The sequence below is a fragment of a genome, unplaced genomic scaffold, assembly GCF_019419815.1.
Source record: "Pyrus x bretschneideri cultivar Hongxiangsu unplaced genomic scaffold, Pyrus_bretschneideri_v1 Contig1, whole genome shotgun sequence".
NCBI lineage: Eukaryota > Viridiplantae > Streptophyta > Magnoliopsida > Rosales > Rosaceae > Pyrus > Pyrus x bretschneideri.
In genome coordinates this window covers 11,401,025-11,427,981 of record NW_025999390.1, presented here as the reverse complement: position 1 = coordinate 11,427,981, position 26,957 = coordinate 11,401,025, and the positions used below count along the sequence as shown (strand labels likewise).

The 26,957-nt window shown below is 37.5% G+C and overlaps 5 protein-coding genes across 6 annotated transcripts; 2 read left to right on the top strand and 3 right to left on the bottom strand.

Annotated features, from left to right (window-relative positions):
* Positions 1–1,663: 1,663 nt before the first annotated feature.
* On the top strand, positions 1,664–5,190 carry LOC103962981 (rho guanine nucleotide exchange factor 8). Its single transcript, XM_009375762.3, has 7 exons — positions 1,664–2,935; positions 3,056–3,172; positions 3,295–3,440; positions 3,543–3,617; positions 3,706–3,978; positions 4,066–4,386; positions 4,479–5,190. The coding sequence occupies exons 1-7, from the start codon at positions 2,650–2,652 to the stop codon at positions 4,860–4,862; spliced, it is 1,602 nt and encodes a 533-aa protein (XP_009374037.2). The 5' UTR covers positions 1,664–2,649; the 3' UTR covers positions 4,863–5,190.
* A 389-nt stretch (positions 5,191–5,579) lies between these two features.
* Positions 5,580–8,109, bottom strand: LOC103962982 (probable protein ABIL5). Of its 2 annotated transcripts, none has more exons than XM_048567346.1 (8): positions 7,774–8,109; positions 6,921–7,003; positions 6,662–6,809; positions 6,455–6,554; positions 6,333–6,369; positions 6,087–6,223; positions 5,924–5,985; positions 5,580–5,846 (listed from the first exon to the last, which is right to left on the bottom strand). In XM_048567346.1, the coding sequence occupies exons 1-8, from the start codon at positions 7,945–7,947 to the stop codon at positions 5,730–5,732; spliced, it is 858 nt and encodes a 285-aa protein (XP_048423303.1). In that variant the 5' UTR covers positions 7,948–8,109; the 3' UTR covers positions 5,580–5,729. The 2 variants fall into 2 exon arrangements, with proteins under 2 accessions (XP_048423303.1, XP_009374038.2); XM_009375763.3 differs by having other exon boundaries at positions 5,580–5,819; positions 7,774–8,099.
* Positions 8,110–9,515: 1,406 nt separating this feature from the next.
* On the bottom strand, positions 9,516–11,372 carry LOC103962983. Its single transcript, XM_009375764.3, has 3 exons — positions 11,035–11,372; positions 10,813–10,922; positions 9,516–9,802 (listed from the first exon to the last, which is right to left on the bottom strand). The coding sequence occupies exons 1-3, from the start codon at positions 11,190–11,192 to the stop codon at positions 9,783–9,785; spliced, it is 288 nt and encodes a 95-aa protein (XP_009374039.2). The 5' UTR covers positions 11,193–11,372; the 3' UTR covers positions 9,516–9,782.
* A 3,485-nt stretch (positions 11,373–14,857) lies between these two features.
* Positions 14,858–20,813, top strand: LOC103962984 (peroxisomal fatty acid beta-oxidation multifunctional protein AIM1). The gene is made up of 18 exons (XM_009375765.3): positions 14,858–15,097; positions 15,191–15,262; positions 15,638–15,700; positions 15,804–15,860; positions 15,975–16,042; positions 16,160–16,241; positions 16,331–16,386; positions 16,610–16,912; positions 17,025–17,111; positions 17,491–17,665; positions 18,129–18,250; positions 18,508–18,671; positions 18,888–19,142; positions 19,297–19,418; positions 19,513–19,634; positions 19,795–19,943; positions 20,277–20,415; positions 20,540–20,813. The coding sequence occupies exons 1-18, from the start codon at positions 14,974–14,976 to the stop codon at positions 20,582–20,584; spliced, it is 2,205 nt and encodes a 734-aa protein (XP_009374040.1). The 5' UTR covers positions 14,858–14,973; the 3' UTR covers positions 20,585–20,813.
* Positions 20,814–21,401: 588 nt separating this feature from the next.
* Positions 21,402–26,470, bottom strand: LOC103962985 (protein tesmin/TSO1-like CXC 5). Its single transcript, XM_009375766.3, is given in 9 exon segments — positions 21,402–21,833; positions 21,836–22,054; positions 22,227–22,631; positions 23,038–23,132; positions 23,202–23,302; positions 23,622–23,981; positions 24,573–24,750; positions 24,966–25,073; positions 25,878–26,470. Coding segments are annotated over 9 exon segments (1,782 nt in total). The 5' UTR covers positions 26,171–26,470; the 3' UTR covers positions 21,402–21,810.
* Between the last annotated feature and the right edge of the window lie 487 nt (positions 26,471–26,957).

Genomic DNA, 26,957 nt, shown 5'->3' with positions numbered 1-26,957 from the left:
TCACTTTCTGGGAAACTGAACATTTTAAATAGGCATCACTGGCACTTTCATGGGGCAAAATTGAAAAGGCGAGTTAAAGTCAGCTTTCCATCCAAAGTTTTTGAAAAAAGTTTGAGCTATGGATCCATGGTTATATTGAATTTATTGTGTTTTAGTACTGCACAATACTTTCGTGTGACGGTATAATACTTGAAGACTCTTGAGAATTCAATGGGGAGATGGATTTTAAGTTCATAGTATAGTTCCAATTAATTTTGAGGAACTTTAATGAAAAACTTTCGGTGTTGTTCATTTTAACGAAAAACCATATTTTTACACTAAAAAATCAATATGGGTACTATTCACTTTACCATTTATTTTGTCCTTATGGTTAAAACTCATAATTTTCAAATCTTTTTCGTTAATTTTCTTTTAATTTTATAATGATTAGAACCCTTCAACCCAAGTATCTTCACATGAAGCATGCAAGCCAACACAACATTTTCAAGTTTAAGGTGATATTGCTGCCATAAAAGAATGAAAGTGACTACGAAACCTTGTTTCTAAGTGGGTTTCGACTGCCCTTCAATTACATGAAAAAAGGCCCTAACTGAAAAATGGGTTGTCTTCGTTGGGCTCCTTTGCTTGGGTTTGGATTAGTTAATTGCGAGAAATATTGTTTACACCTATAATTTCTTTTTCTTAATTACACTACCACCATAACATCCAATTTTCCCTCCCTTCCCCTCTTCCTTCCAGAGTCTGACTGAGTTACTGAAGATCGTTTAGGTTTGATTGTTTTTCCTTTTCCCTAAATAATTTGTAGCTTTAGGTTATTTAGGAACATTTTAAATTTTAGTTGGATGTCCAAAGAAACTTGAAAATTCAGGTGAAGATGTGCCAGATTAAATGTGTCCGAAGATGAAATTTGGATGTTATCCCCAGTTTTTTGGCCCTTTGTTAGGGTTTGTTGGGCTTGATTCTGGATTTTTTTTTTTTTGATAATTGGACTTAATTAGTGGAATGTTTTTCTTGTGTTCACGTTCTTAATTAATGGAATATAGAATGCTAAATTATTTGGTGGAGCAATTGGAACAGAGTTTCACCATTATTTAAACAAATTTTAATTCCTTGGCTTCAACTTTGGCGACCCAGAAGAGTCCTAATGCTTGACTTTGTTAGATTAGACGCCTGCCGCCAGTTGTTCTTCTGGTGAGGCTCCTTTAGACATCGAAATTAAAATGGCGGTTCGTGTTGTGGCCATCACGTCTTTCAACTTTTAAATAAAAAAAAACCAGAAACAAACGGTCAGAACACTTTCATAATTTTACGCACACTAATCTTTGCGTGCAAAGCACTGCAGAACCAAATGATTACAAGAAGCAAATGAAGCAATAATCATGTGTTTACACATGAATCATGATACCATAACTGCAAGGTTTTCTATTACTAAACATTAATCGTTCGAGAGATTTGAACTCGTACTTTTTTCCAACAAAGTGCAAATCGATGCCACTTGATTAACTTGGTCGTAGGCTTTAAAGAAGTGATGTTGAGCGTTTTGTTTTTCTTTTAAGGTAATTGTTATTCGTGATTCGTAAACTTAGAATCTACTTCAACAAAGTAGAGACTGAGTGCCGCTAAACTAAATAATCATATGTGAGTCAGAACGAACATAAAAATATGATTCCAAAACCACATGGGATGACACAAATGAGATTTTTTCAATGTAACTGTCACCTTCGCGCATTGTATTATCAATTCACAGATATTGTAACATATGCTTAATTTATCTAGCTATACCATGTTCTACAATATAAACTTGTCCACCCATATTAACAACCCGTCAATTAGTAACATCACATAACATTAACGTTACACTATTCTGTCACAGGGTGATTGGAAAATACCAAAGAGCACATAAGAGATTTGCCGTAATACTTGATACTTGGGAGTAAACTAATCATGATTAGCAAAAACCAGTCAAATTAGCTTAGAATTAGCGATGACCATTGCTTGTCAAAAATAGTAATGTACAACCACCGGCTATCCATTTTTACCGTCAAAACGCGTAGATTGAGAGTATAGAAAGTGTTAATCAAAATTCTCACCAATCCCTCTATAAAAACAAACTTCAAAAAAACAAAAAAAAATTAATTAACCACCCTTCATCCAAGAAACACAATCAACCCCACCAAAAAAAAGCACTAATCTTAATTAAGTCAACCCCAAGAAACACAAACACCATTAATCTTAATTAATTCACCTTAATTACGTCAACCCTACATTTTGTTTTGGTTTCTCCAAAACTTATGCACCCCACGTTCTTTAGCTGCAGAAACAGAAAACTGCACTAATCACCTCTGCTTCTTTTTCCCGATCTCAACAAACATTTCGAAGTCGAAAAACAAAAGTTCCAAAAAACCCTTTTCATATCTTCTAACATCTCTCGATCCCTCTCTGTTGGGAGAGAAGAAAAACAAACTATCTCCCCTCAAAACCTCTCCTCCTTTCTCCCACACAACAACACCGTTGTTGTTTGTTTCCCAAGAAAGGAAGGTGAAGAAATATTTCAAACTTTGTTATATTTTCTTCCCAATAATCTCATCGGACTTTTAAGATTTTTGCTGTAACTTTAGATTGTATAATCTAAGGTCTTCGAGTTCCACAATGGTCCGAGCTTTTACATCCCAACAACAAACAATGCAGAAGACAAGATCTTTCCAGTTGAAACGAATGTTTGAGATTCCGAGACACCTTCAGAATTCGACCTTTGAGAATGGGCAGGACGGCGAGGGAGATAGGGATACCGCTCAGTTACTGAGTCCCAAGACCACACCAGAAGGCGGCCCGGTGGAGACACAAGGAATGTGGGGACCTAATCGCGATAAGGGTGTAGCTTCCGGTGCAGATGAAGGCGAAAAGATGAAGAGTCCTAAATCCAAGAGGCCTTCAGGTAAATATTTTGCTGCATATATAATTTTTACGTGCTATATATATTTCTTGTCAGTTGTCACAATGCTAGCTAGATGAAAGATCATTTTAATAATTTGTCTGAATATTTTTGTGTGTTTAGATATGGAAATGATGAAGGAAAGGTTCTCTAAGTTGCTTTTGGGGGAAGATATGTCGGGTGGTGGAAAGGGCGTCTCTTCCGCGTTGGCTTTATCAAATGCCATAACTAACCTAGCAGGTATAACTTTGTGCCTCACCGCAATTGCATTAATGATTTTACGAATTAAAATACGAAATCCAAATGAGGGTAATTCTGATTCCGTGTTCTTTGCTTTCTCCTTTGTTTCTATGACAATGCAGCATCTGTTTTCGGAGAACAAAGGAAACTAGAGCCTATGTCTTCGGATGCAAAAGCACGGTGGATGAATGAAATAGGCTGGCTTTTGTCTGTGACAGATCACATCGTTGAATTCGTCCCTTCGCAGCAGAATGGAACAAACATGGAGGTTTTAACTCCTTCTCACTTTTGTCTGTGCCATAAATTTTCTCATAGTTCAAAATTCCAAAACTTGCAGGATTCTAATTTTTCTTTCTTTCTAATCTGATAGATAATGGTGACCCGGCAAAGAAATGATCTGCACATGAACGTTCCTGCCCTGCGCAAGCTCGATGCAATGCTTCTTGTAAGTACCTTCATTCCTTACAGACTTTCTGGTTTAGCTAGAGAATATCAGAATTATACACCTTTTGCTAATCGGTTATACAAAACAGGGTCACCTGGATAGCTTTGGAACCCCAAGTGAGTTCTGGTATGTGAAAAAAGGTGCCCAAGATTCTGAAAAGGATAATTCCCAGAGAAATGATGAGAAATGGTGGAAACCCAATGTTAAAGTTCCCCCCGAAGGGCTTTCAGATGAATGCCGAAGGTGGATGCAATCTCAGAAGGACTCTATGAACCAAGTACTAAAAGCAGCGATGGCCATCAATGCGCAAGTACTAGCCGAAATGGATATCCCCGAAAACTACATTGAATCTCTTCCCAAGGTATTACACATAGCACTCTCACTAATTAGTCTCGAAGATTTTGTTTTTCTTATGAACAGGGCGGTTGACTATATTTTCTTTTGACAGAACGGTAGGGCTAGCCTCGGTGATTCGATCTATAAGAGCATAACAGTGGACCACTTTGATCCTGTGGAGTTCTTTGACTCCATGGACTTGTCCACAGAGCACAAAGTTCTCGACCTGAAAGACAGGATCGAGGCCTCTATTGTGATTTGGAAGCAAAAGATGAACCACAAGAGTGGAAAGTCTTCGTGGGGTTCAGCCGTAAGCTTCGAGAAGAGAGAGCTCTTTGAAGAGAGAGTAGAGACGATCTTGCTCCTATTGAAGCAGAAATTCCCAGGAATCCCACAATCTGCACTTGACATAAGCAAAATTCAATTCAATATGGTAAAGAGCTAAACTCCAAACATATATTTGCTTCTTGTGTTTGTTAACTTGTTTTCAGATCTAATAACCGCGATTCTTTCATTTCTATGCAGGATGTAGGGTACGCTATCCTAGAGAGCTATTCGAGGGTGATCGAAAGCTTGGCCTTCAAAATCATGTCCATGATTGAAGATGTGCTTTACGCTGATACTCAAGCTCGAAAATCATTATCAAACATGACACATTCAATGGATTCTAGGGAAGACGGAGACACAACACCAACAAAGACACTGTTTGAGTTCATGGGGTGGAATGCTGAAACGGAAGAGAATGACATGGAGAAGGATAGCTCAGTGGGCAACAAGCAGAGCTACTTCAAAGAAGACAGTGAAAAGATTATGAGCAAACCTCCTGCTAGCATAAACACCAAGAGATTTTCATACTTGGAGAAGCTTGAGAAGTTAAGCGGTCTAAGAAGTCCAACGGCTCGGCATTGATCGGAAAATATTGAAGAATGTAGAGACGAAAAAGGAGAGAGAGGGGCAGATAGACAGAGAGAAATACAGAAATACTTCCTAGGATACTAACTTGTCAGTATTTCTAAGTAGTGTGCTTGTGCTTCCATCCTATTGAAGGATTGGGAAGTCTCTTGGAGTGTTTGTAATTAGTGGGGTTTTGATGCATTTGAGATTTGGGATGTGCTTTTTCTGATCTTTGCTGGTTTTTAGGAACAACAATACATGTATTCTAGTTTTTCTCAAAGGTTCTATGATCTTCTTTCCTTTTTTTCATCCGAAAAGTTTTGTTCGCGGGTCTCAACTAGATCACAGTTTTTGTTGGCTAAGTCAGTGTGCCTCCCCCTCTGCAACCAAGTTTGAATCCTTATTCCTGTAGTTTAGATTAGACTATCACTCGAATAAAACTTTAAAATGTCTCAACTAGACCATAAAAATAAAACCATCACCACAAGAACCGCCCCTCTTTTGCTGCCAACCCTTTTCTGGTTGGTGGCAAGAGTCAGACAGAGTCTCCCGGTGGAGAAAAACCTTGTGAGATTGAAATGCCGAATACTTACCAACCAATGCACTCTTCTATGCGAAATTGGCAATGTTGGAGTTAATCGTATTGAAAACATACTTCCGGATATTGGTGCTTGGTTTGCACTCAGTTTAAGTTTTATGCAACCGAAGGGACACAAACTTTGAAGATACAACTCACCACGTAAAATGCAATTTCATTTGCATAACCATAACAATCATCCCTAACCACTGAAAAAGAAAGAAACAAAGAAGCTTCGGGATAATCTACTGCTATTAGCAAGAGATGAGATCTACAATGCGGAACAAAATAGCTTCTTCTCTTTTTCATACTCTTCTTTTGGCTCGTCTGATGAGCGACAAGATGTCATTACCGTGCCCAGATTTCTTGAGGCGTCCATTAATCTTCCGAGATTCCTGCAAGACAACACAAGAAGAGACATACTATAATGGAAGGAATGGGAGACAAATTAGTTTTAGAACTTATCATGTAATACACATTATGTATGTGTAGAACCCACCTGGAAGTGAAAGGTAAGGTTTGGACCCCTAGACAGGATTGAGAGGCCATCATGAACCGGCACTACAGAAAACAAATCGATGTTAAACATTGAGAATGGCTCATTAAATATGCTAATTTATGTTAAATATATATAGTTCATAAAACTATATGGATCATGTTACCTAAAGCTGAATTGTTTTCGCCCTTGGACAAAGACGGTTTGTGAGACGATGTGGACAAGAAAAGCGGCATTGCTACATCTCTGTCAGATTCTTGCTTGTCAGTGGTTTTATGAGAGGCTGGGTTTCTAGGAATATCCCTGCATGGATCAAATTCATAAAATTCAAAATTTCTTTTGAATGCACAATATCCTGCAGCCAAATAATCTAAAAAAAATTCTATGAAATTATAAAGACAAAAAACTTTACCTCGAATCTTCATTGGGTTTCTCAGCTTCTCTGGTAGCTGATCGCAAAACAAAGAATTAGAAAGTGGGAAAAGTGGAGTTTATGAACATGTTTGCAAGTAGCACAGCAGTTTCGGATTTTACCTGCCGATAAAAAACGTGCATTATGCCGCGGGATAATCTCCCTCCATCGGACTCTAGGCAGAGCAAACTTGTGGGTGTATTGTTCACATAAGAACATCCTCTGACCACAAAGCAAAGTTTACTGTTAGTGGTTCATGCAATTACGTAAATTAATGTATTAACTAACATAAGCTGGCTTGATTAATGTAATAAGGTGGTAATAACAACTTGTTTGAGGCAATCAATTCGAATCTCAGCCTCCGAAAATGCGTTAGTTTCGGAAACGATGCCGTTAAGGTTGGCGGAGACGCATCCGAGATGATCAACAACAGTCACCACAGCTCTGCATATGTACTCTTTGGTGTTTTCCATCACTCTGGAAAATTAAAATAAGTAGATAAAATGTTGAATTCTTGTTCATGGGGTGAGGGCTAAAATGGTCATTATATGGAGATATTTGGAATTTAGGTTTGTTTAGAGGACTCACACTTTCTTTTCTTTGGTGTTCAAGAAGGTTGATTCGCAGTAGTCTGCAGCATAGTGAAGTTGAGAGCGCAGGTCTCTCAGTTCCTTCAACACACAAACAAAAACAATTCAGTAAATTTGAAAAAACACCCCGACAACCGATAAGTTGGTGCCCTTCTCTCGTTACAAAGTCGGTTTTTGATTTTCTAAAGTACTTGAGTTTGACGTAGTTTATCTCTGAAGTTCAATGTTATCAAAAGCTTACATGTGAACAACTCGAAGGAATTTGACACTTTAATAAGAAATAAAATAATACAAAAGCAAAAAAGAAATATCGACAAGAGTAATGTTATTCGTATTATGTTTTTATACCTACAATTTTATACCACATTATGTGGCATCTGATGTGGACAGCCACATCATTTGAAAAATATGCAAAACCCAAGGAAATGAAGGAGAAAGACTCCTTCTATACCACAATCATCATTTAATTAACTAATTTTTCTTAATTTTAGTTTATTAAATAATAAACTAAATTTAAAAATCTGATTAATTTAAATGATGTGGTTGTACATATCAAATGCCACATAAGATGGTATGAAAATGTGGTACAAAAATATGGTATGAATAACATTAATTATAGGTCATATTTGATAAACATTTTGTTTTTCGTCTGAAAAACAAAAGAGAATGCATTAAAGAAAATCTTGGGAGTGAATACAACTTAAAATTGTTTTCGGTTTTTAGTTTTTGTTTTGTGTACTATTTCACAAACATTTCTTCCACATCCCCGACATCATTCTTCCTCCGCCGCTAAAAACCTGAAACAAAATACGAAATGGTTATAGTTTTAAAGTTGAGTTCAGAAAACGTACCTGAAGAGAGTTACGAAAGCTTCCAATGTCCTTAGACTTTGCTTCTGCATCTTGCCCTGAGGAGGGTTTAGAGATGTTCTGCATGTTCTCCTCCATGTTTGGAACGTCCTTAGACTCTGCTTCTGCATCTTGCTCCGAGGAGGGTTTAGAGTTGTTCTGCATCTTCTCCTCCATGCCTGGAACTTGAAAACTTAGAGGATGGTGGTGGGGGTTGGTTTTGTTTTGAGCAAAAGAAGGAGAAGCGGAGAATTGTGACTATTCAGGCTCGTGATATGTAGAGATGATGAGAGAGAGAGAGAGAGAGAGAGAGAGAGAGAGAGAGATAGAGATTCTCGAAGGCACGATCAGCAGCATCAGCATGTTATCGAGAAAGGGAAATATGACAAAAGCTCAGTTTTCAGCCCGTGATTGTGTTGGTTTGCCTTTTTCTTCTGTTTATCTTGTGTTTAAAATGAAAAAGCTAAAAAGGTGTTAGTGACTGACAAGTGAATCAAAGGTACGATTGCCATGTGCTTTATATTTAAGAGAATATTTTTGCTCATCATCTTTAAGTGATGATGATGTTCATCAACTTATTTATTACTGTTAGATAAGTTTAAATTTTAAAATATGTGTAGTCAATAGATACAAATCTCAATGTTTAAACTCATTCAACGTTGATAAATAGAATGCTGAGCATTATCATCGCTCGAGTGTATGAGAAGAATACCCCCTACATTTAAATATGTTTAAAATATTTGATTTCAGCGGCTGTATTATTTGCATGGTATGATTGTTAACATTCTTTATATGAGATTATGACAAAATGATTTTCTATCAGGAATAATTACAAGCTAATTGTAAGATAATTATAAGATGATTAAAGCCAATTTACAAGGTTTATTGGATTCCCAATGTAGTTGGATTTGATCTGGATTACCTTAAACTAGTCGCATACGTTACCATTTAGAATGAAAGTCATGAATTAAGAAAGTCAGAAACCTGAGAGAAAAGAAATGATGATGAGATCAATTGCCTCTAATCCACTCACTTGTAAGAGAGAAGTCATAAATCAAAGAAGTCCTGAATACAGCTGAGAGGGAACAAGAATGAAGGGCAGTGTCAAGAATTAAAATAATTTTGATACCCATTCCAATGTCCAAGTAAATATGTTACACTTTCTCATTCAAAGGGTCAATGTATCAAATTGAATATCCAACATTGATAAGAGACGAATCAAACATGTGCTCTCGAAAGCAGAGTTAAATTATCATAACTACGTAAACTACAAGCCCCGAGCATCAAATTGAGTTTACTTAAATCAAATATCATGTACCCATCACGTTTCACCATAAATTGCAACCATAAACAAACGGGGAAGGTTTGTGGCCTTAAGAGGATGACCACCCTATCAGCCAACCCCACCATCCACGCGTGCAAAGGGAAACCTCTCAGTTGTTGAATAAGTTTGGGGCTCACTGGTCGCTACCCTAATGCCTCAACGAAGTTCCTGAACAGGGCTGCTTACCAGTGCGATGGTAAAGTGGCAAATTCCCTGAGGCTAACGAAATAACTAGCTATCTTTTATCCAATTTATTTCTTACAAGCTTAAACGTCAAAAACACCGGCTTATCAGCAAATGGCAAGGTACTGTGGGCCTCCTTATCTTATCCTCTCAAAGTTTGTCCCACAAGTAACTGACTGGGAGAGAAGGGTTCTGTAGATAGGCAACTTTTTCGAACAGCTTTGAAATGGAACTTGAATCACCTTACAATGCCATATTGTCATGTATAACTTTGTAATTCGAATACCGAAAAGAAAGAAAGCATCCGGCCTCGTGGATAAAATAAGTACACAATATCGGGCACATCTTGCATTATATATAAACAAAAAAGCATCCAGCCTCATTGCAGACATTCAAACAAAAGGATGAAAATCGACAGTCACGGGTATCCGATAAACTGTTCAACATCTTATGTCACTAACGTGAACGAAGTGTATCTGAGACCACTTGATGCAGGGAGACACTGTCATAAAGGCATTGAAATCCCTGAAATATGTGGAAAGAAGAAAGTGTTAAGAGTTCGTACTTGATATTATCACATGAAAATGGCCAAACGTGATTATATCGAGGCTGATGTAAGGCGAACTTACGGTTAGCAAAACAAGGAAGTTCTTACTTGCAATTAACCCATTGCTTCATTAAGTGTTGTATATCGTTTGATTGATATAGTTATACATAAAGATGACAAGAATTCATTGTTACAACTCGGTAGAGTGTGCAGGTGTGAATATATGCGCATGTCCAGTTTTAAGAACAAAGAGAGTGGCATGCCAGTTCCGACTTAAAAATGATTTGTCTGTTTTTCTTTTTCTTTATAAATACGGAGCACCCTAAAATTTTTGTATAAACTACTAGTGGGCAGCGAATTGAGGCTCCGAAAAATTCTTGGTCAATAGGATATATCTAGCTCCAAAAATTTCCATTTAAAAAACGAAAATAACCACAGTGTGCCCCTGGATAGTTATCTTTCGGCTTAACCACACAAGCTCACTCAGAGGCTCATAAGAAGGCAGGCAACGGATAGCCAATGCAGTCCACATATATACCTAAATCCGAAACTTAGAACACTAAAACTCAATCAAATAGAGAGAGTTTATATTCAAAGCAAATGCTAAGCTCAAACACCCCACATCGCCGAGCATCCAAAACAAGAAAACTTCATTTGTTTCAAACAGAATTTGAACTTTGTTATGTAACTTCGTCCCCTGAGTAGTTCAAAACCACACTTTCACTTAAGATGATTGCTCGAGGACAATTGAACAACTATTCAACAATGCAGCTGACAGCTTCTTTTATCATGAAGCAACATAGCTCAAACAATTTAACTTGTTCGTGGCAGACTGATCCGACAGTCCGCGAAGCTAAACACCGACAATTAACAATTAGATTAAGTTGGCAAATAAACAAGCAGATGGTGTGCATTTTCTAGTTAACATCATATCAAGTACAAGCTACAGAGCACGTAAATCATCAAATTAAAGTAAAAAAAAACTCACCTTGAGGAACTAATCCCCAGCTCTGGGAGTCAATCGACAAGCTCGATATCAACCGCGCCGAAGCCACCGCGCTGTGCAACGGCATCATTGATCCCAACTCCAGTGGTAACCTAACAAAGACAAAATCTTTCTGAGATTCAAATATTGCCTACACTTTCTCGGACGCCAAACAGGTCGTAAGAAAACGAAGACGAGAAATGAGTATTGGAGGAGCTAATATACCTGGAAAGGCCAGAAATGCGTCGCATGGGAGCGGAGGCCGGAGAGAGAAAGCTCGATTTGAGCTGAGAGAGCTCGGATGCCGGCAACGTCTTGGTCAGATTGCGCGCGAAGGGCTGTAATCGGGAGGACAACCTAGAGATAACTTTGCAGGACGCCATTGGTGAAACCTTCGGGCTTTTGGGGGTTTTGGTCACTCGGTCACTGTGCTCGACGACGGGAAGGTTTATGGGGGACTGCCGCAGGAAACGACGTCGGAGTTCGTTTTGTTTTGTTTAGGGCGTTGTGGTTATGATCCATTGGGCCCATGGGTCGACCCGCTACTGATTGATGGATCAATATTTGGTATGATCCGTTGGGAATTTGATATGATCCATTGATTCCCAACAACCTTGAAGACCTTTGACCAAGATTTCTAGTCATATTTTATTATCTCAGCTTGACCCAATGGTTGTTGGTCTATTAAAAAAATTAAAAGTTTTTACCCAAAAATAAATAAATTAAAAGCTATTGAATTATGTCGTTTTCATTTCTTATGTTTTACATTTTTATTTTAATAAAAAGGTAGTTGTTATTATTTTTTAATAATTAATATTATATACATCAAAATAAGGAAGTAGACTGAGCCTCATAATGAATTAGTAATAATGTGATTTAAATTTAATTTTAACGAGAATCGAAACTAACACTTTATTTTATTTTTAAAGGTTTTCTTAATTATTTGAATTAGAAGCATATTGTTAGTTTTCATTTTTTTAAGCTTGCGGTACAAGAAAAAATATAAAAATAAGATGATGAAAAAAAGGTGGCGGAAGGGCATGAAAGAAACAAAAATAATGAGCAAAAACAAAAACTTGAAAGTGAATAAAAAAATTAATATAATTTTTAAAATTTGATGTGACTTAAAATTGGTGTGGTTGTTTGGACTTACTAAGTGGGACTAGACTGAACTGGACTGGACTATATACTAATGTAGTCACATGTTTGCTCCATGCTAGGACTAACTTAAATGAGACTAAATAGGACTCGCTTAGACTAGAGGCCTCGCTAGAAGTTATTAGCGAGATCCTCCCCAAAACCATGGGACTTGCTTAGACCATATATGGTTCTCTGCTTCGCTTCTGCTTCACCCCTCACATTTACTTCTTCTTCCCCACTTCCACATCCATTTTCGAAACTGGCTTCTTCCTCCTCCCTGCTTCACCCCCTGCGAGTTCTAGGCTTTGTTGTTTTTGAATCTCAGATGGGATTCGCGTTGGATTTGCATATTGTTGGGAGGAAACAGGCATCGGGGCAACTATTTGCTTCGGTTGTCGCCGTGACCACCATGGATGCCAAGCTCTTGCAAGCTTCAATTCCTAATGCTTCAACCCACAACGCATCAAGGCCTCCAATACCCACTCCCAATTTGGTCTCCCCCACCATTTTTAACACGCCTAAACAATTTTTTTCTGATCAAATCCATCAAGAAAATTGCTCCATCCTTTCCAAGTTTCTTCTTTTTCTTCTTCTTCTTCTTCTGCAACTTCTTCGATCATATTTTTTTTTTTTTTATGGGATGTAGCACCGTCTCTGGATTTTTTTTATTTTGTTTTCACTGCAATTATTTGTCAATTTGGCCTTGTATATTGGTGTAACTCAACTCTTTGACGGGAAAGATAGAAAATTCAATATTTTGATTCTTCGGTATTCGGCATGATATCTGATCTTTGGCTTTTTATTTATTTATGTTTATAGAGTGTATTCTACCTTTTTAGACAATGAAGTGGAAGTTCTTATAATTAAAAGTAAAAATTTAATCCTACCTAATCCAGCACTACACTAAACGTTTCATAATTCTTATACTACTTAGTTCATACCAAGCCAGTTCAGTTTAGTCCTAATGCTAATTCAATCTGAGATAGTCTGATGTATGTAATAAACGCACCATTAGTTCATTGCACATAAAACTCTTCTTTTTTTTTATTTATAAAATTAGGTGAGTAAAAAATATCTAACTTATAGTCTAACTTAGAAGTTTTAGGTCTAATTTATTTATTTAAAAAAAAAAAGTCGAGATTTTCATAGTCTTACATAGAAATTAGAAGTATGGTGTCTTATCAAGTTCAAATTCCCAATCACTACTTCATTTGCCATCAAATCAATTTTATTCCTAAATCTCATTGTCATCTTGCAAAATGGTCATGCTCAAACTTATGATTTGACCATGTTTTTAATTTTTTTACATGTAAACTGACAATTTGGGCAAAACCCTGAGCACATGTTCCGGGCCTCCCCAGCCCTCTTATTTTGTATGTACCCATAAATCCGCCCGAGAAAGGTAGGTGGGCGAATGAAAGCTACCGGGCTGCCTGAAAAATGCAACAACCACTTGACTTCAACCTTGTGCGCATGAGATTTTCTTAAAAATAAAACTTTGTATGAGCTCTTTGCTATCTTATTTTTCGGCATAATCCTCGTATTTTGATTACGTTTAATAGTATTTATATTCATTTATAAATAAAATGTCTTAGATTCTATTCTCACTATAGTCCAATAATAAACAATCCTACTTTAGTCCAATAATAAACAATCCTACTTTAGCCCAATAGATAATTCTACTAGAGAGTTTTCTCAACGTTTCCCTTGTTAATAAATAGGTATTAAAATTAAATTAATTTAATAAAATCAAATTAAACGATTGCCGACACAATTCAACGGAAAGAGATCATCTCTGAATCTCTTTCAGCAAGGTTATCGGATCAAGTGATCTGGGTTTTTGAAATTTCATCCAACAACCAAAAATTATTATAACTTTTAAGAGCATATTTGAAGGAGATGCAAAAATGTACACAAAATTTATAATAGTAAAAAAAGACCACACTAATATTCTCTAACTGAAGTGTTAAATCCTATGTGGCGATGATATGGAATAGCAGCAAAAGAGGTTACTGTCAAATTTGACAGTAGCTTCAAATGTTTTTTTATTATTAATTTTTAATTAGTTTAATCATTTATTATAATTAATATTGAGTTGATCGATGCAATTATCACACTTTTTTCTTATTTTCAATCAAGGAATGTGAACAGATTACTGATTAAACTTTAAATGTTCTTTATTAAATTTTAATTAGTTTAATAATTTATTTTATAAATAATAAAATAATATTTTAATTTGACATATCGATTGGAGAACAAAACTTTAAAAAGATGTCAAAGTACTACATAAGCTGTCAAAATTTAACATCTCCTTTGAAGATGCGTTTGACGATGATCTAAAAAATTAAAATAGATAGACCATTGAATAAAATTTTAAAAATCCGTATTATTTGATCTAATGATCCTTATAGAAAAGATTTGGAGAAGATGTGGTTTCGAATTCAACAACCAAAGGATTAATTTTCTACCTGCCACAGTGCCACTGGGTAACTGTTCACATTCATCGCCCCGACCGACACTATTATTTTAATCAAGACACGACACCCCCGAAAGAATTTGAAAGCAGGAGTACTATTCTCACTCCATCTAATCCTTCACTTCTTTTTATTTGAATAGTTACAATTGAGCCATATCAACGGTTACAATTTAGTCATACTTATATTGATTTTTTTATAAAAATAATAAGATAAAAAATAATAAGTGAGATGAGGTAAGAGAAGTGGATGAGAATAAGATGATGAGAATAGTCTCTTTCTAACCCTTCTTCTTTTTATTTGAACGATTACAATTTAACTATATCAACGGTTATGATTTAGTCATGCTTATATTAATTTTTTTATAAAAATAATAAGATAAAAAATTGTAAGTGAGATAGGTGAGAGAAGTGGATGAGAATTGGAGGCAGAATCCTCCTCCATAAAAGCACCCATGCTCTCTGATCTCGTCATCCTCTCTCTCTCTCTCTCCCCTGTAATTCTCCTTATCTTCATCACGCTGCCCTAGGGGACTCTGGTTCGTGAATCCATGGCGAGGGGGACTCTGGTTAGTGGATCCATGGCGAAGGTCAAGGTCACCTTGGAGGTCGGAAACGACGGCGTTGCAGTTATCACCATCTTCAATCCCCCTGTCAACGCCTTGGCCATACCCAGTAATCCAGCTAGCTTCGCTCCTTCTTTGTCAAAATTCAACGATTCGTAATTTGTTTTTTGATTTTTTGGGTTCTTTTTTGGTGATTATGCAGTTATAGCTGGCTTGAATGAGAAGTTCGAGGAGGCTGGGAGGCGAAACGACGTGAAAGCTATCGTTTTGACTGGTAATTCAGCTTGGATCCCTACTCTCTGGGCTGGTTTGGTATTGCTGTGCTTTGAAAGAAAACTGCATTTGCAGTGATGTGAGAATAAGCTCACTTCACGTTTCAGCATTTTTTCGTCCAAATCTGTGAAAATAAGCTGTTTTTAAGTGTTTACTAAACATGTTTTTGAGCTCAGCTGTTTTTGATACCCATTTTTTATAAAAGCACCTCAAATCAGAACTTAATCGAGTTTTGCTACGATTCGTTTTGTTCGATCCAGTTCAGCCAATTGGAAAATCTGATTTTAGATAATCGAAAGCTTGAATTTTTGTATTCACTTTCTTCGCTTTGTGGATGTTTTGTAATTTTATTTTCTTGTTTTTTTGGTTGATGAAGGCAGTGGAGGAAGGTTTTCGGGTGGTTTCGATATCAATGTTTTCGAGAAGGTTCACGAGTCTGGTATGATTGAAATGAACTATGTAGATATCTCTCCATTTGTAGCATTGAGTTACTTGGTGAATGGGTTGAGAACTCACCGTTGTATTGCTGTGTGGCGACGCAGGGGATGTTTCGATCTTGCCTGATGTATCTGTTGACTTTGTGGTCAACACGCTTGAAGGTATTATCCCCAATGTTCTTTTCGAAAAACGTCAATTACTGGCCTCCATTTTTGCTACGCAGAGTTAACATTAACAATCTCGTTAATACTGTTTGTGTGTAACGTGTATAACAGATTCGAAAAAGCCTGTTGTTGCTGCCGTCCAAGGACTTGCACTAGGAGGTGGCTTGGAGTTGGCATTGGTTTGTGCTCTTACTTCCGAGTGGACAATTTCTAGCTTTTAGATTTCATACGTTTGGTGGATAAATTTGCTGTCGGAACTGTTGTGCAATTGCATCTTATTAGTAAATTTCGTGCAGGGGTGCCACGCACGTATTGCTGCTCCAAAAACACAACTTGGCCTTCCGGAGTTGTCACTTGGAGTGATTCCTGGATTTGGAGGTATAACTTTTATTCTACACAGGTGTAAATTGGACACCAAAATATATTGATTGTTGTACTGAAATGTGAAAATGCTTTTGCTATGTAAGGCACACAACGTCTTCCAAGGCTTGTAGGGCTTCAGAAGGCAATTGAATTGATGCTGGTAATTGGCTCCTCTGCTCATTTTTGTGTTAGAGCTTCATACCCAAATGTTATGAAATAATTTTTCATGTTCGATCTTATAACTACTTATTTAGGTCTGTATGCTGAACCCACGTAGTTGTTCACTTGTTTTGAACAGCTTAAAAGCTTTACTCAAAATTATTTTGCATTATAAGCTCATCTTGCATTGATTCTAATTTAGTATAGTATGTGGTACATTTTAGTCATCGAAGACAATCCTGTCTGAAGAAGGGGAGAAGCTGGGTCTTATAGATGCTATTGTGTCTCCTCAAGAGTTGCTGAAAGTATCTCGCTCTTGGGCTTTGGAAATTGCAGATAGGCGCAAACCGTGGTTGCGCTCTCTTCACAGGACAGATAAAATTGGATCCCTGTCTGAGGCACGAGAGATACTGAAAGTTGCCCGACAACAAGCCAAGAAGACTGCTCCCAATATGCCTCAGCACCAAGCATGCCTCAATGTGATTGAGGATGGCATTATTCATGGAGGATACAGTGGTGTTTTAACGGTAATTTTTTATATCATTGGCATTGTTTGTTATGCATGTTTAATCGTCTTTTATATGTGTAATGGCATGCACCGGTGCACATATGTTCTAACAAATGAAATTGTTATTTCAGGAGACTAAAGTTTTTAGGGAGTTAGTTCTAGCGGACACTTCAAAAGGTCTTGTCCATGTATTTTTTGCTCAACGCGCAACATCTAAGGTACGATCATGATACACAAGTAGCTTCTTTACTTCTTTTTGTAGTTGTTCTTTTTTGCCAGTCCTCTGTCTTTGAGTTGATGATATCTATTGTCAGAATTGGCCTTAAACCAACCGTCTCGTGGCTTCTTAATGAGATTTTTGCCCGTTTGTTTTATGTTCTTCTGTCTGTTGTAAATGGTTCTGCTTGGCTTTCTAAATCCAGTTTTCGCCATGCATCCTTGAGTAATTAAATTTGTGTTGATGCTTTTATGGAATATATCTGCTAATTATTTAATGTGGTGAAGGGTGTTGATTATCTTCTGTTGCTTGGAAGCAGTTTCTGCATTCTACCCTCCTTTTCTTTCTTGTTGTATCTACTTAAATTTTAACTTATGCAGGTGCCCAACGTTACTGATGTTGGCCTTAAACCAAGGCAAATAAAGAAAGTTGCTGTTATTGGTGGAGGTCTGATGGGTTCTGGCATTGCTACGGCCCTTCTTGTGAGCAATATATCTGTGGTTCTAAAGGAAGTCAACTCTGAATATCTTCAGAAGGGCATAAAATCGATAGAAGGTGGTTACCTCATTGGCAGAATTCTTGAGATTTAGCATTCTTCTATGAGTTAAAGAATGAGGCTTCAGTATTCAGGCTGTAGTACAGCGTATAATTTTTTTTGCTCTTAAGTTTACTATGGCATTTATAGTTTTAGGTGAGCAATGAATATAGTGAAAGATAATTGTCATTAATCTAATAGAATGGTAGTGTTTTATTATGTGCAATATTTTAATAGCATATTAGGGACCTAGATAACATTGTACTTATTTGTGGTTTTAGTAATTTTTTTATTTGACTGTTAACTAAGCATTGGATCATGTTTAAATTAACTGGGAATAACAGTCTCTGCTGAGTTTTGTTGCAGATTGGCAATTCACTTGTGTCCAGATAACTAATAAAGTAATACTCTGGCATGGTTTTATATGTATGCACTGGTGATATTAGAAACCTGAAATCTTCTCTTCGTTTTTTGTTTCAACAGGAAATGTTAAAGGCTTAGTAACTAGAAGGAGGCTGACACAGGACAAGGCACAAAAGGCTCTCTCATTGCTGAAAGGTAGTTTGGACTACTCTGACTTCAAAGATGCGGACATGGTCATAGAGGTGGGGAATTATAAAAGGCCAGCTATCTTCAATTTCTATTTTTTCTTTCCTATATTAGGATAATTTTATTAAAACTTCGTCGTTATGTTAGAGATGGTTTCTAGTGCTCATCTGTATTAACCACCTTTTCGGGGCCTGAAAGCCTGAGCATCTACTGTCTACTTAATATTTCTGTTGTAATGAAATTGTTAAATCTACGTATTACCTCTTGGATTTCTATTTGAAAGTTATTTGATATAATTATTCCTTGTTTGCAGGCTGTCATTGAGAGTGTTCCTCTCAAACAGAAAATTTTTAGTGAACTCGAGAAAGTTTGCCCATCTCACTGCGTCTTGGCTACAAATACATCCACTATTGACCTCAATGTTGTTGGGGAAAAGACAAACTCCCATGATCGCATTGTGGGGGCACATTTTTTCAGGTTATTTTATGCATTTTTCTTCCCAGCTGCACACATCTTTTTACCACTCGAAGAAACATGCTTATTTGTCACTTGAAAACGTCGTGTTTAACAAATGTCTTACTCACCTAAAACCATTTTATTGTTTATCAATTTTTATATATGCACTTATAATTATGGTGGAATGCTTTTTGTTTGTACTTTGTACTTAATTTCACATTGTTCTTTGATGGACAGTCCTGCTCATGTGATGCCTCTTCTTGAAATAGTACGGACAGAGAAGACTTCGGCACAAGTAATTCTTGATCTTTTGACTGTTGGAAAAATGATAAAGAAAGTTCCAGTTGTGGTTGGTAACTGCACAGGCTTTGCAGTCAATCGAGCATTCTTTCCTTACACACAAGGTGCCCATATATTGGTCAATTCAGGTGTGGATGTATTCAGAATTGACAGGGTCATCAGCGATTTTGGCCTACCTATGGGTCCTTTCCAGTAACTTTCTTCCCTTTCACCATACCTAGATTTTTCATGTTTTATTTTGTACATTTTAACGTAGGATCTGGGATTTTTTTAGAAATGTTTTCGCCTACTGATCATAGAATTAAGAACTACATTGTTAATTATATCTACTGCTCTTGACTTGCAGGCTTCAGGACTTGGCAGGCTATGGAGTAGCCCTTGCAGTTGGAAAGGAGTTTTCTGCTGCTTTCCCTGATCGCACATTTAGATCGCCATTGGTTGAGATCTTGATAAAAAATGGACGAAATGGTAATCTTGAACTTCACTAATTTTATTAGGTCTTCGTAGGAGGGTATTGTAACATGTTCTTTATTCTAACTACTTTATGCTTTTGGCATTTCAGGTAAAAACAATGGAAAAGGATATTACATTTATGAGAAGGGTAGCAAGCCAAAACCTGATCCTTCTGTCCTATCACTCATTGAGGAATCTCGACGAGTTACCAACATCATGCCTGGTGGAAAGGTACTTTTGCTTTACATCAGAAAATACATTTCTCATTTATGCACAGCAGTACCTTAAAGGGAACACTCTGTATTGCTGTTACAGGCTCAGTAGTTGCTTTAAATAATGCATGCTTTATGAGGCTGTCATGCTCATCTTGTTTGCTGGTTATGTCTGGCAGCCTTTAACTGTTACAGACCAAGATATTCTGGAGGTGATACTGTTTCCTGTAGTAAATGAGGCATGCCGTATTCTAGACGAAGGAATAGTTATTCGAGCAGCAGACCTTGACATCGCATCTGTTCTTGGGATGAGTTTCCCATCTTACCGGTGAGTTCTATATTGACCTGTGTGTCTGCTTGAACTGTCATGTGCAAATATGCGCCTCTACTTTTGCAGCTAATGGAGAGGTCTGATTGTTTGATCTGGACATCCGAGGTGCAGGGCAATGGATCCCTTGCGGGATTAATTGTCCGGACTTGAACACCCCTCTTCTTTTTGTACAATCTCGTTGCAGTTGTGTACTATTGGTGTTTTCACTTGGTTGAGAGTAATGACGTTGTTAGTTAATGTGAATGCTTGATTTCACAGTTGGTTGACAGTAATGATGTTGTTAGTTAATGTACATGCTTGATTTCACATCGTCTGTTTGTTATGTGGCAGCGGGGGTATTGTCTTTTGGGCAGATATGGTCGGGCCGAAGCATATATACGCTAGTCTCAAGAAATGGTCCGGAGTATATGGCGACTTTTTCAAACCATCAAGGTTTTTGGAAGAAAGAGCAACAAGAGGGTTGCCGCTGGTAAGAACATCGATTCTTATTTTCGTCTTGAACTTTTCCCCTTTTGGGATTTGAATGAGAAGAAAGAGCAACAAGAGGGTTGCCGCTGGTAAACATGCATAATTTTTTTGTTCTTGTCCTGCAGAGTGCACCCGTGTCGTCATCTGCATCTTCAAGGTCACGCATGTAAGCAGAAAAAAGCTTATTTTCAACCGGTTTTCGAGCACATTCAGTATTCAGGGAAATAAGATTCGAGTTAATCGATTAGCAGCTGGTTTGCAAAATAAAATGTTAAGTTGTCACCTTTTCTTTACTCCTCTTTCTTTGAGTGAATAGCAATAACGCTTCGAAATGGCGAGGCGCTGAACGAGTTTTCGGTCAAGACTTTTTCCTTGAGAAATTAATCGCCTATTGAACTTTGGGTGATGGCGTGACAAATTGTTGATTAAATTCGCACTTAAATTCGGTGCACATATTTAGCATCCCTAACATTATGCCTAGCATTACTCTTTGCCGAAAGTATACTTGAAAATTTTCCGTTCAAACAACTTTTTTTTTTTTTTCGCTAGCATTTAATTTCAGGCTTAAAGGCTCAACAAAATCCATTTCTTAAAATAAGTACATTTCAGAATGTCTAAATTTATATCCCGCTTGTTTTCCAGCTTCAAAATTCAATGAAATTTTGTCACTTAGTATTACAGTATAGTGGTGTTCTTTTTCACTTGTGAGTGAGATTTCTTAAGTTTAATTCTCGCCAAAAACAAAATTGAACCGTATTATTGTTAGTCTATTGTGAAGCTAAGCCTACTCCTCACCCTCTTATGGCAGATAATATTGTTTGTTAAAAAGAAAAAAATTCAATGAAATATTAATGTAACTTAATAAATAGTACGATGACTCAATAAATACGCAAAAGATCTTATAAAAATCATTTTTCATCAGAAATTGTCAGTGGTTTCAACAAGGGTTAATTGTTTAAACACAAGGCGCATAACCACATTATTCCATCAAGGAAAAACCTAGTTACATACTATTTCCACCCTTAGTGGTAAATGCTCGTTGTTTCTTTCTCCACATGTGAAAAGATCAAAAAGGGGAAGGAAAAATAAATTTATCCTAGCATGTAGCAAATACAAGCTGTGATGTTAATTTGTATGTCACGATCTAAAACCGATATCTTGCACAATTACAAGGCTCTGCATTTTACATAACTTCGACCGAAAAACTATGGTTAACGAGCTAAGGAAAAACTAATCTCTAAATATATTAATAACCTTAAAATTAAGAAAAATTAGATACTCCTAAGAGTGGTTAATAACTTCCTAATTACCGGCTTGATGCTGCAACGGAGAGAAATCAAAGCGAGACAATACCTTTGGCAAATCTTGTGTGCTGAAATCTTTTTACATCTCTAATTTAAGCTTTTGGTCTCCCATCTCGGTTTCCGGATGGGAGGGAGTTTTACTGAGGGCTGATACTGCTGCAGTAACCGTCTGTGATGTCGTTGTCTTGGGTGCGAGTGGAACAGCAGTTCTTGCAACACCATTGCTAATTGGCCCCTGCGGATTCCACGAATCTATTCTTGCGTTTGTACTGCTATTGCTGTGTTGGTCTTTTTGAGTTTCCGCTTCCCTTCTGGCTAAAGATGAGCACTTTGTTTCTGCAGTGTTAAATGGAAGAATCGATGAAAGAAGAATAACCAAATCTCAACATAAATGAACTATGCTGACAGTTTTTTTGCCTGAGCAGTGATAAAGGGCTTGGGTATAATTTATGGAAAGCTTTTAACTTTATACTGTAACTAGTCCAGATAAGAAAAGTGATCTACTTGCCTTTTATTTCCCCGAAAGTGATGAGCCTATTAAGACAGTCCCGGAATTTCGTTAAGACAATCCTTTCCTGTTCTGCGTAGACTTCTGTCATTCCTTGTCCATTAGGCAACTGTGAAGATGTGTTACCATCCCCCATTAACCCATTAGGAGAAGCCGCTGACATGAACATTGTATCTTGTTCATCACACATCAATGCCAAAGTTCCAGGAGACATCGGCCTCCCCCTCGTTACATCAGCACTGTCTGAATTGGAATCTTCAGGGCTGATTTTATCAGTGTCATTTGCACTAGAACGATCATCAGCCACAGCATTCTGAGCATCAGATTCCTTTTGACCATGCAACATGTCTTGTGTCGTTGAAGCAAGGGAAGTTTCTGTAGGCTTCTCTGCTGTATTTCTTTGGTCTGTACAGATTGGACAGATTAATGTACAGAATTTGTAGACAAACCTCATTTCTACTAAAACTACTTGAAAAGTGACTACTCGAAGCATCATAATAATAGATGGTTTATAATTGAATTCTCCCTATAATGCCCAATTAGTAGTTAAAATGTGTCATTACTAAGACAAAGACGGAGACAAATCAGTATAAAAAAATCAACTATAAAATATACAAACCAAGGTTCTAAGCATCTCCGACGTCTAAAATTTTTGTAAACATTATTTGTAGTGCTTCATGCTAAGATGATTTTTTTGTTTAATGAAGAAAATATATATCATTTTAAACACAAGTCTTATAAGTGCAAACACTCATGAAAAACAATGAAATCTGAAAGATAGTAATTCGTCATATGTGAATCAATAAACTACCTGCAAGTGTCTTTGCAGCTTCTTCTGCTACTACAACCAAAACTGAACAGAGTTCCTTCAAGTCCTGTGGTTGGATGATGTCTGCTAGGAGAGACCTTCAACGATCATACATAAATTAGTTTTGAACCACGTCGATTCAGTTTATAACATGAAACTGATTATACCTGTATGTAAACTTAGAAGGGCCTAATCCTGCAGTACCACCAAGGCGATTAACAGGGACTGAAGACTGCGGAGAGGGTGCAGGGGCTCTGATATTGTTTCCCTGAAAATTACATGAAACATGCACTTAGTGATAATTCCCCAAACTAGAATTAAAAAAATAGATAGAAAGAATTATCAAAAATCATTCAGTGTCACAAGAAGAAACAAAAAGTATGCGATCTCACTAAACATGATTTTTACTCATGCTTTTCCAACAACTGATCTGAAATTAGGTCTGGTAGGTTCATAAAAAATCATCATCTTAACAGGAACATTGGTGAGTTCATCAAAAATCATCATCTTAATAGGAACATTTGTCTGTTTGATCAGAACCAACTAATTTGTCAAAAGTTATTCTTATACCATGAGACTAAATTCACCTGTTGAAACTGTCCGATCCGGTGTATTGATGGATCCTTTGCTGTTGGTCCAAAGAATTCCTGACCTCTTCTTTTTTTGGATACTGGGGGTGATGAAGCATAGCCAGAGGATCCAATAGCTCCAGTAATGGCAGCATTTGCTGCCTGTTGAAGATATACCATGTTGTTGCCATGGTCTCCATGGAATAGTGCTTGTCTCTCTTCACTTCCTTCAAAGTTCTTGCAGTCCATGCACTTGCAGTTCTCCGAGCAGAGAATGTTGGCTTGGAAGCATTCACAGTATTTCTTCAGACACCCTGATTTCTTGCAATGGCATCCTTTGTTGTGCTTCCCCAAAATCAAAACCTCTCCTGCTTCCTCCTAATGTTTCCAGACCAGACACATTCTTGTCAACAATGTCTAATGTAGGGTACTATAATTAGAAACACCAATAGCAGAAATATTTAATATAATTCTAATTAGAAGGTGTTGAATTTAATGCTGTACCAAAGTAAAACCAGTAATTCACTTCCATCCAGGCCATTTCTTGTGACGGCAAAAAAATAAAAACCATACATGATTCACCATAAATGGAAAGGCAATATACACCACAAGCTCATAAATCATTCAAAAGAAATTGGACATGTAATGATATTTCATACACTCCTAAACCGCGACATCACTTTCAAAATGAAGGCGACAGGCAGACCAAAATTCCATATTAGATGAAACCAGCAAAATGAAGGGAAAGTATACATCTTGAATGCTCTCGTGACTTTAGAACCATCATAAAAGGTAAAAATAGAAAACACTACAACGACAGCACGCATATTAAAGAGATCTCTTTCTGTAACATTGACAACTGCAACTCGCAAAAGGCAAACAGTTGAACTTCAGTTTGTTGAACAAATAATACAATATCAAAAGATGCATCATGTCTGAAACTAGGCCATCAAACTAAGAGATACATACCCGAGTATCCTTTGCTCCATGAGGGCTACTCGCAATTTTAGGCCTGAATGCATTTGGATTACGCTCCAAAGTAGCTTCAATTGCATCATTCCTAGCACCTTCATTTTCAACATTATTGCAACAGTTTACGCAGTTGCACCCGTCACAGTAAATTCCAGATGCAAAACACTCACAATACCTGGTCATAAAATAACAACGTTATTGCAACAGTTTACAGAGTTGCAACCTAAACCTTTTGATGCACAAAAGTCATGTAAATTGGCAATTCTTGCATGACAACTGAGAACTACCAGAGAAAATCAAATGAACCATGAAATCTGTAACAAATCATCAAATCCTGGAAGGAATGGTTTTCATACTAACCAACTGAGTGCAGAGATGATATGCACTTACAGCTTTAAGCAGCGAGAGTGTTTACAGTTACACTGTTTTTGCTTCTTAGGAGTACCATCTTTTGCATCAACATTGGGTCTTGGTCTCGATTTTGGGGATTCTGGTTTCCTAAGAAAGCAAAATAATAGTGTTTAGTGCTTACAATATAAATAAAACAGCTTGAGGTTGCACACGTGGATTCTCACTCTTAGGCACACTGGTCTGTTCAGATGTATATGTGCAATAACAACAACAAAACTCAAGCTTTACAAAGTTTAGTAAATGAATTGAAGGACAAAGGCAGATCATCGATCAGAGCCTTATTATCACCAAAGCCAGAATCACAACTCAAATTCCAAAATCTCGAACTCAGTTCAATGAATGTTGCATAAAACAAAAGTCATACTCAAATCAGTAAGGTTATGAGCTTTTGTAAATCGAAATTCAGATGAAGAGAGATCCTTGATATCAAACTAAAACATTTGCAATAAAACTGAACTATCAGAACAATGTCAATTCATCAAATTCAATTATTCCAGAAATGCAAATGCAATTCTCCCATTCGTTTACAAATGCCCACGTTAAACAAACCGAACTTTAGCAAAGCCAATGGCAAAAATCCCATTAAAACTTACCCAAAATCAATCCGTCAAACAAAGATTGAAACATTGTTTCTTACAGCCGAAAACACACCAGCTCCGAAACTACCCTCCATAGAAAACCAATCAAATCACCTCAAAAAAAAAAAAAAAAAAAAAACCAATCAAATCACCTCCAATTTTGAGAACTATTCCCACATTACCTCACAATCCAAAATCCAAATTCTCAACCGAAATTCAACTACGAAGCCATAAAATTAACAAGCAGCAGAATTTTCCAATTCCAAACAAATTAAACTTATTCGCATATCCCCTCGAAAAGCTACAAACTTACACAAGCTTCAGTGTATGCGGCTGCTGCGGCACCAACACCGGCACCGGCACGGACACCACGGGGGGCTTTGGCAGACTCGGCGGCACCGCCTCGGTTGGCAGTGGTGGCTTAGGGAGCTCCGGCACCGCCACACTCGCCGGAGCGCTACCAACCCCGGTGAAATCGAGCTGCCTCGCAAGCTTCTTCGCCGGGACATCGTTCATCGAGGACGAGGACGACGTCGTGGCAGTGCCCGCTGCCGCATCCGATTGAGCCTTCTTCGGAGCCGAATCGGCCCCGTCGCCTTCCCCCATGAAATCCAAAAATTCAAATTTCCAAAATTTCTCCCAAAAGTTTCGAATTTTTCTTCTTCCACAAAAAAACTCAATCCACTGATCACTCTCCGATAATTCCTCAAATTTACCCGCTTTCAGATCCGAAACACAATCAGATTCCTCCAGAAGAATTCAAACACTCCGAAACTGCTCGGCCCCGCAGCTCAAGATTCGCGGCAAAGCTCCGCCATTGGCCACCGGCAATCCAAACGGCGTCGAATTGCGAAACAGAGGCGTCCGCAAAACCGAAAAATTCTAGAGAGAGAATGTAGAGAGAGAAAAATCGAGGCTTTCGAGAGAGGAATTGAGAAGAGTGAAGGGAGCAAAGGGGGCTTTCTTCTGTTCTTCTTCTTTCTACTTCGTCTCTCCTCCCTCTCTCTTCCAGGCTTTTGAAATTTCAATTTCTGCGATTTTTTGACGGTGAGATCGGGACACTAGGTATGATCCGACGGTGCCTGTTGAAATCAACGATCGACGGTGTGAATTCATAGATGAGAATAAGGTCGGCAGTTAACCGTCCGATTTAGTGAGATGCAAATTTTCCACCAAAGTGAAAATTGTGTGAGACTCTGAGCGGAGGCGTCTTAGGAAAATAAATATCAGGTGCACGCAGCACCAAGGAATAATAACATGTTCACGGTTGGGATTGTGACACCTGTCAAAAAGGTCATCATGGAGGGTAAAGAGATTTTTCAATATGACCGGGCAAACGAAGTGTTACACTACGTGTCATTCTACAAATAGTAGGATATATGTGTTAAAAAAC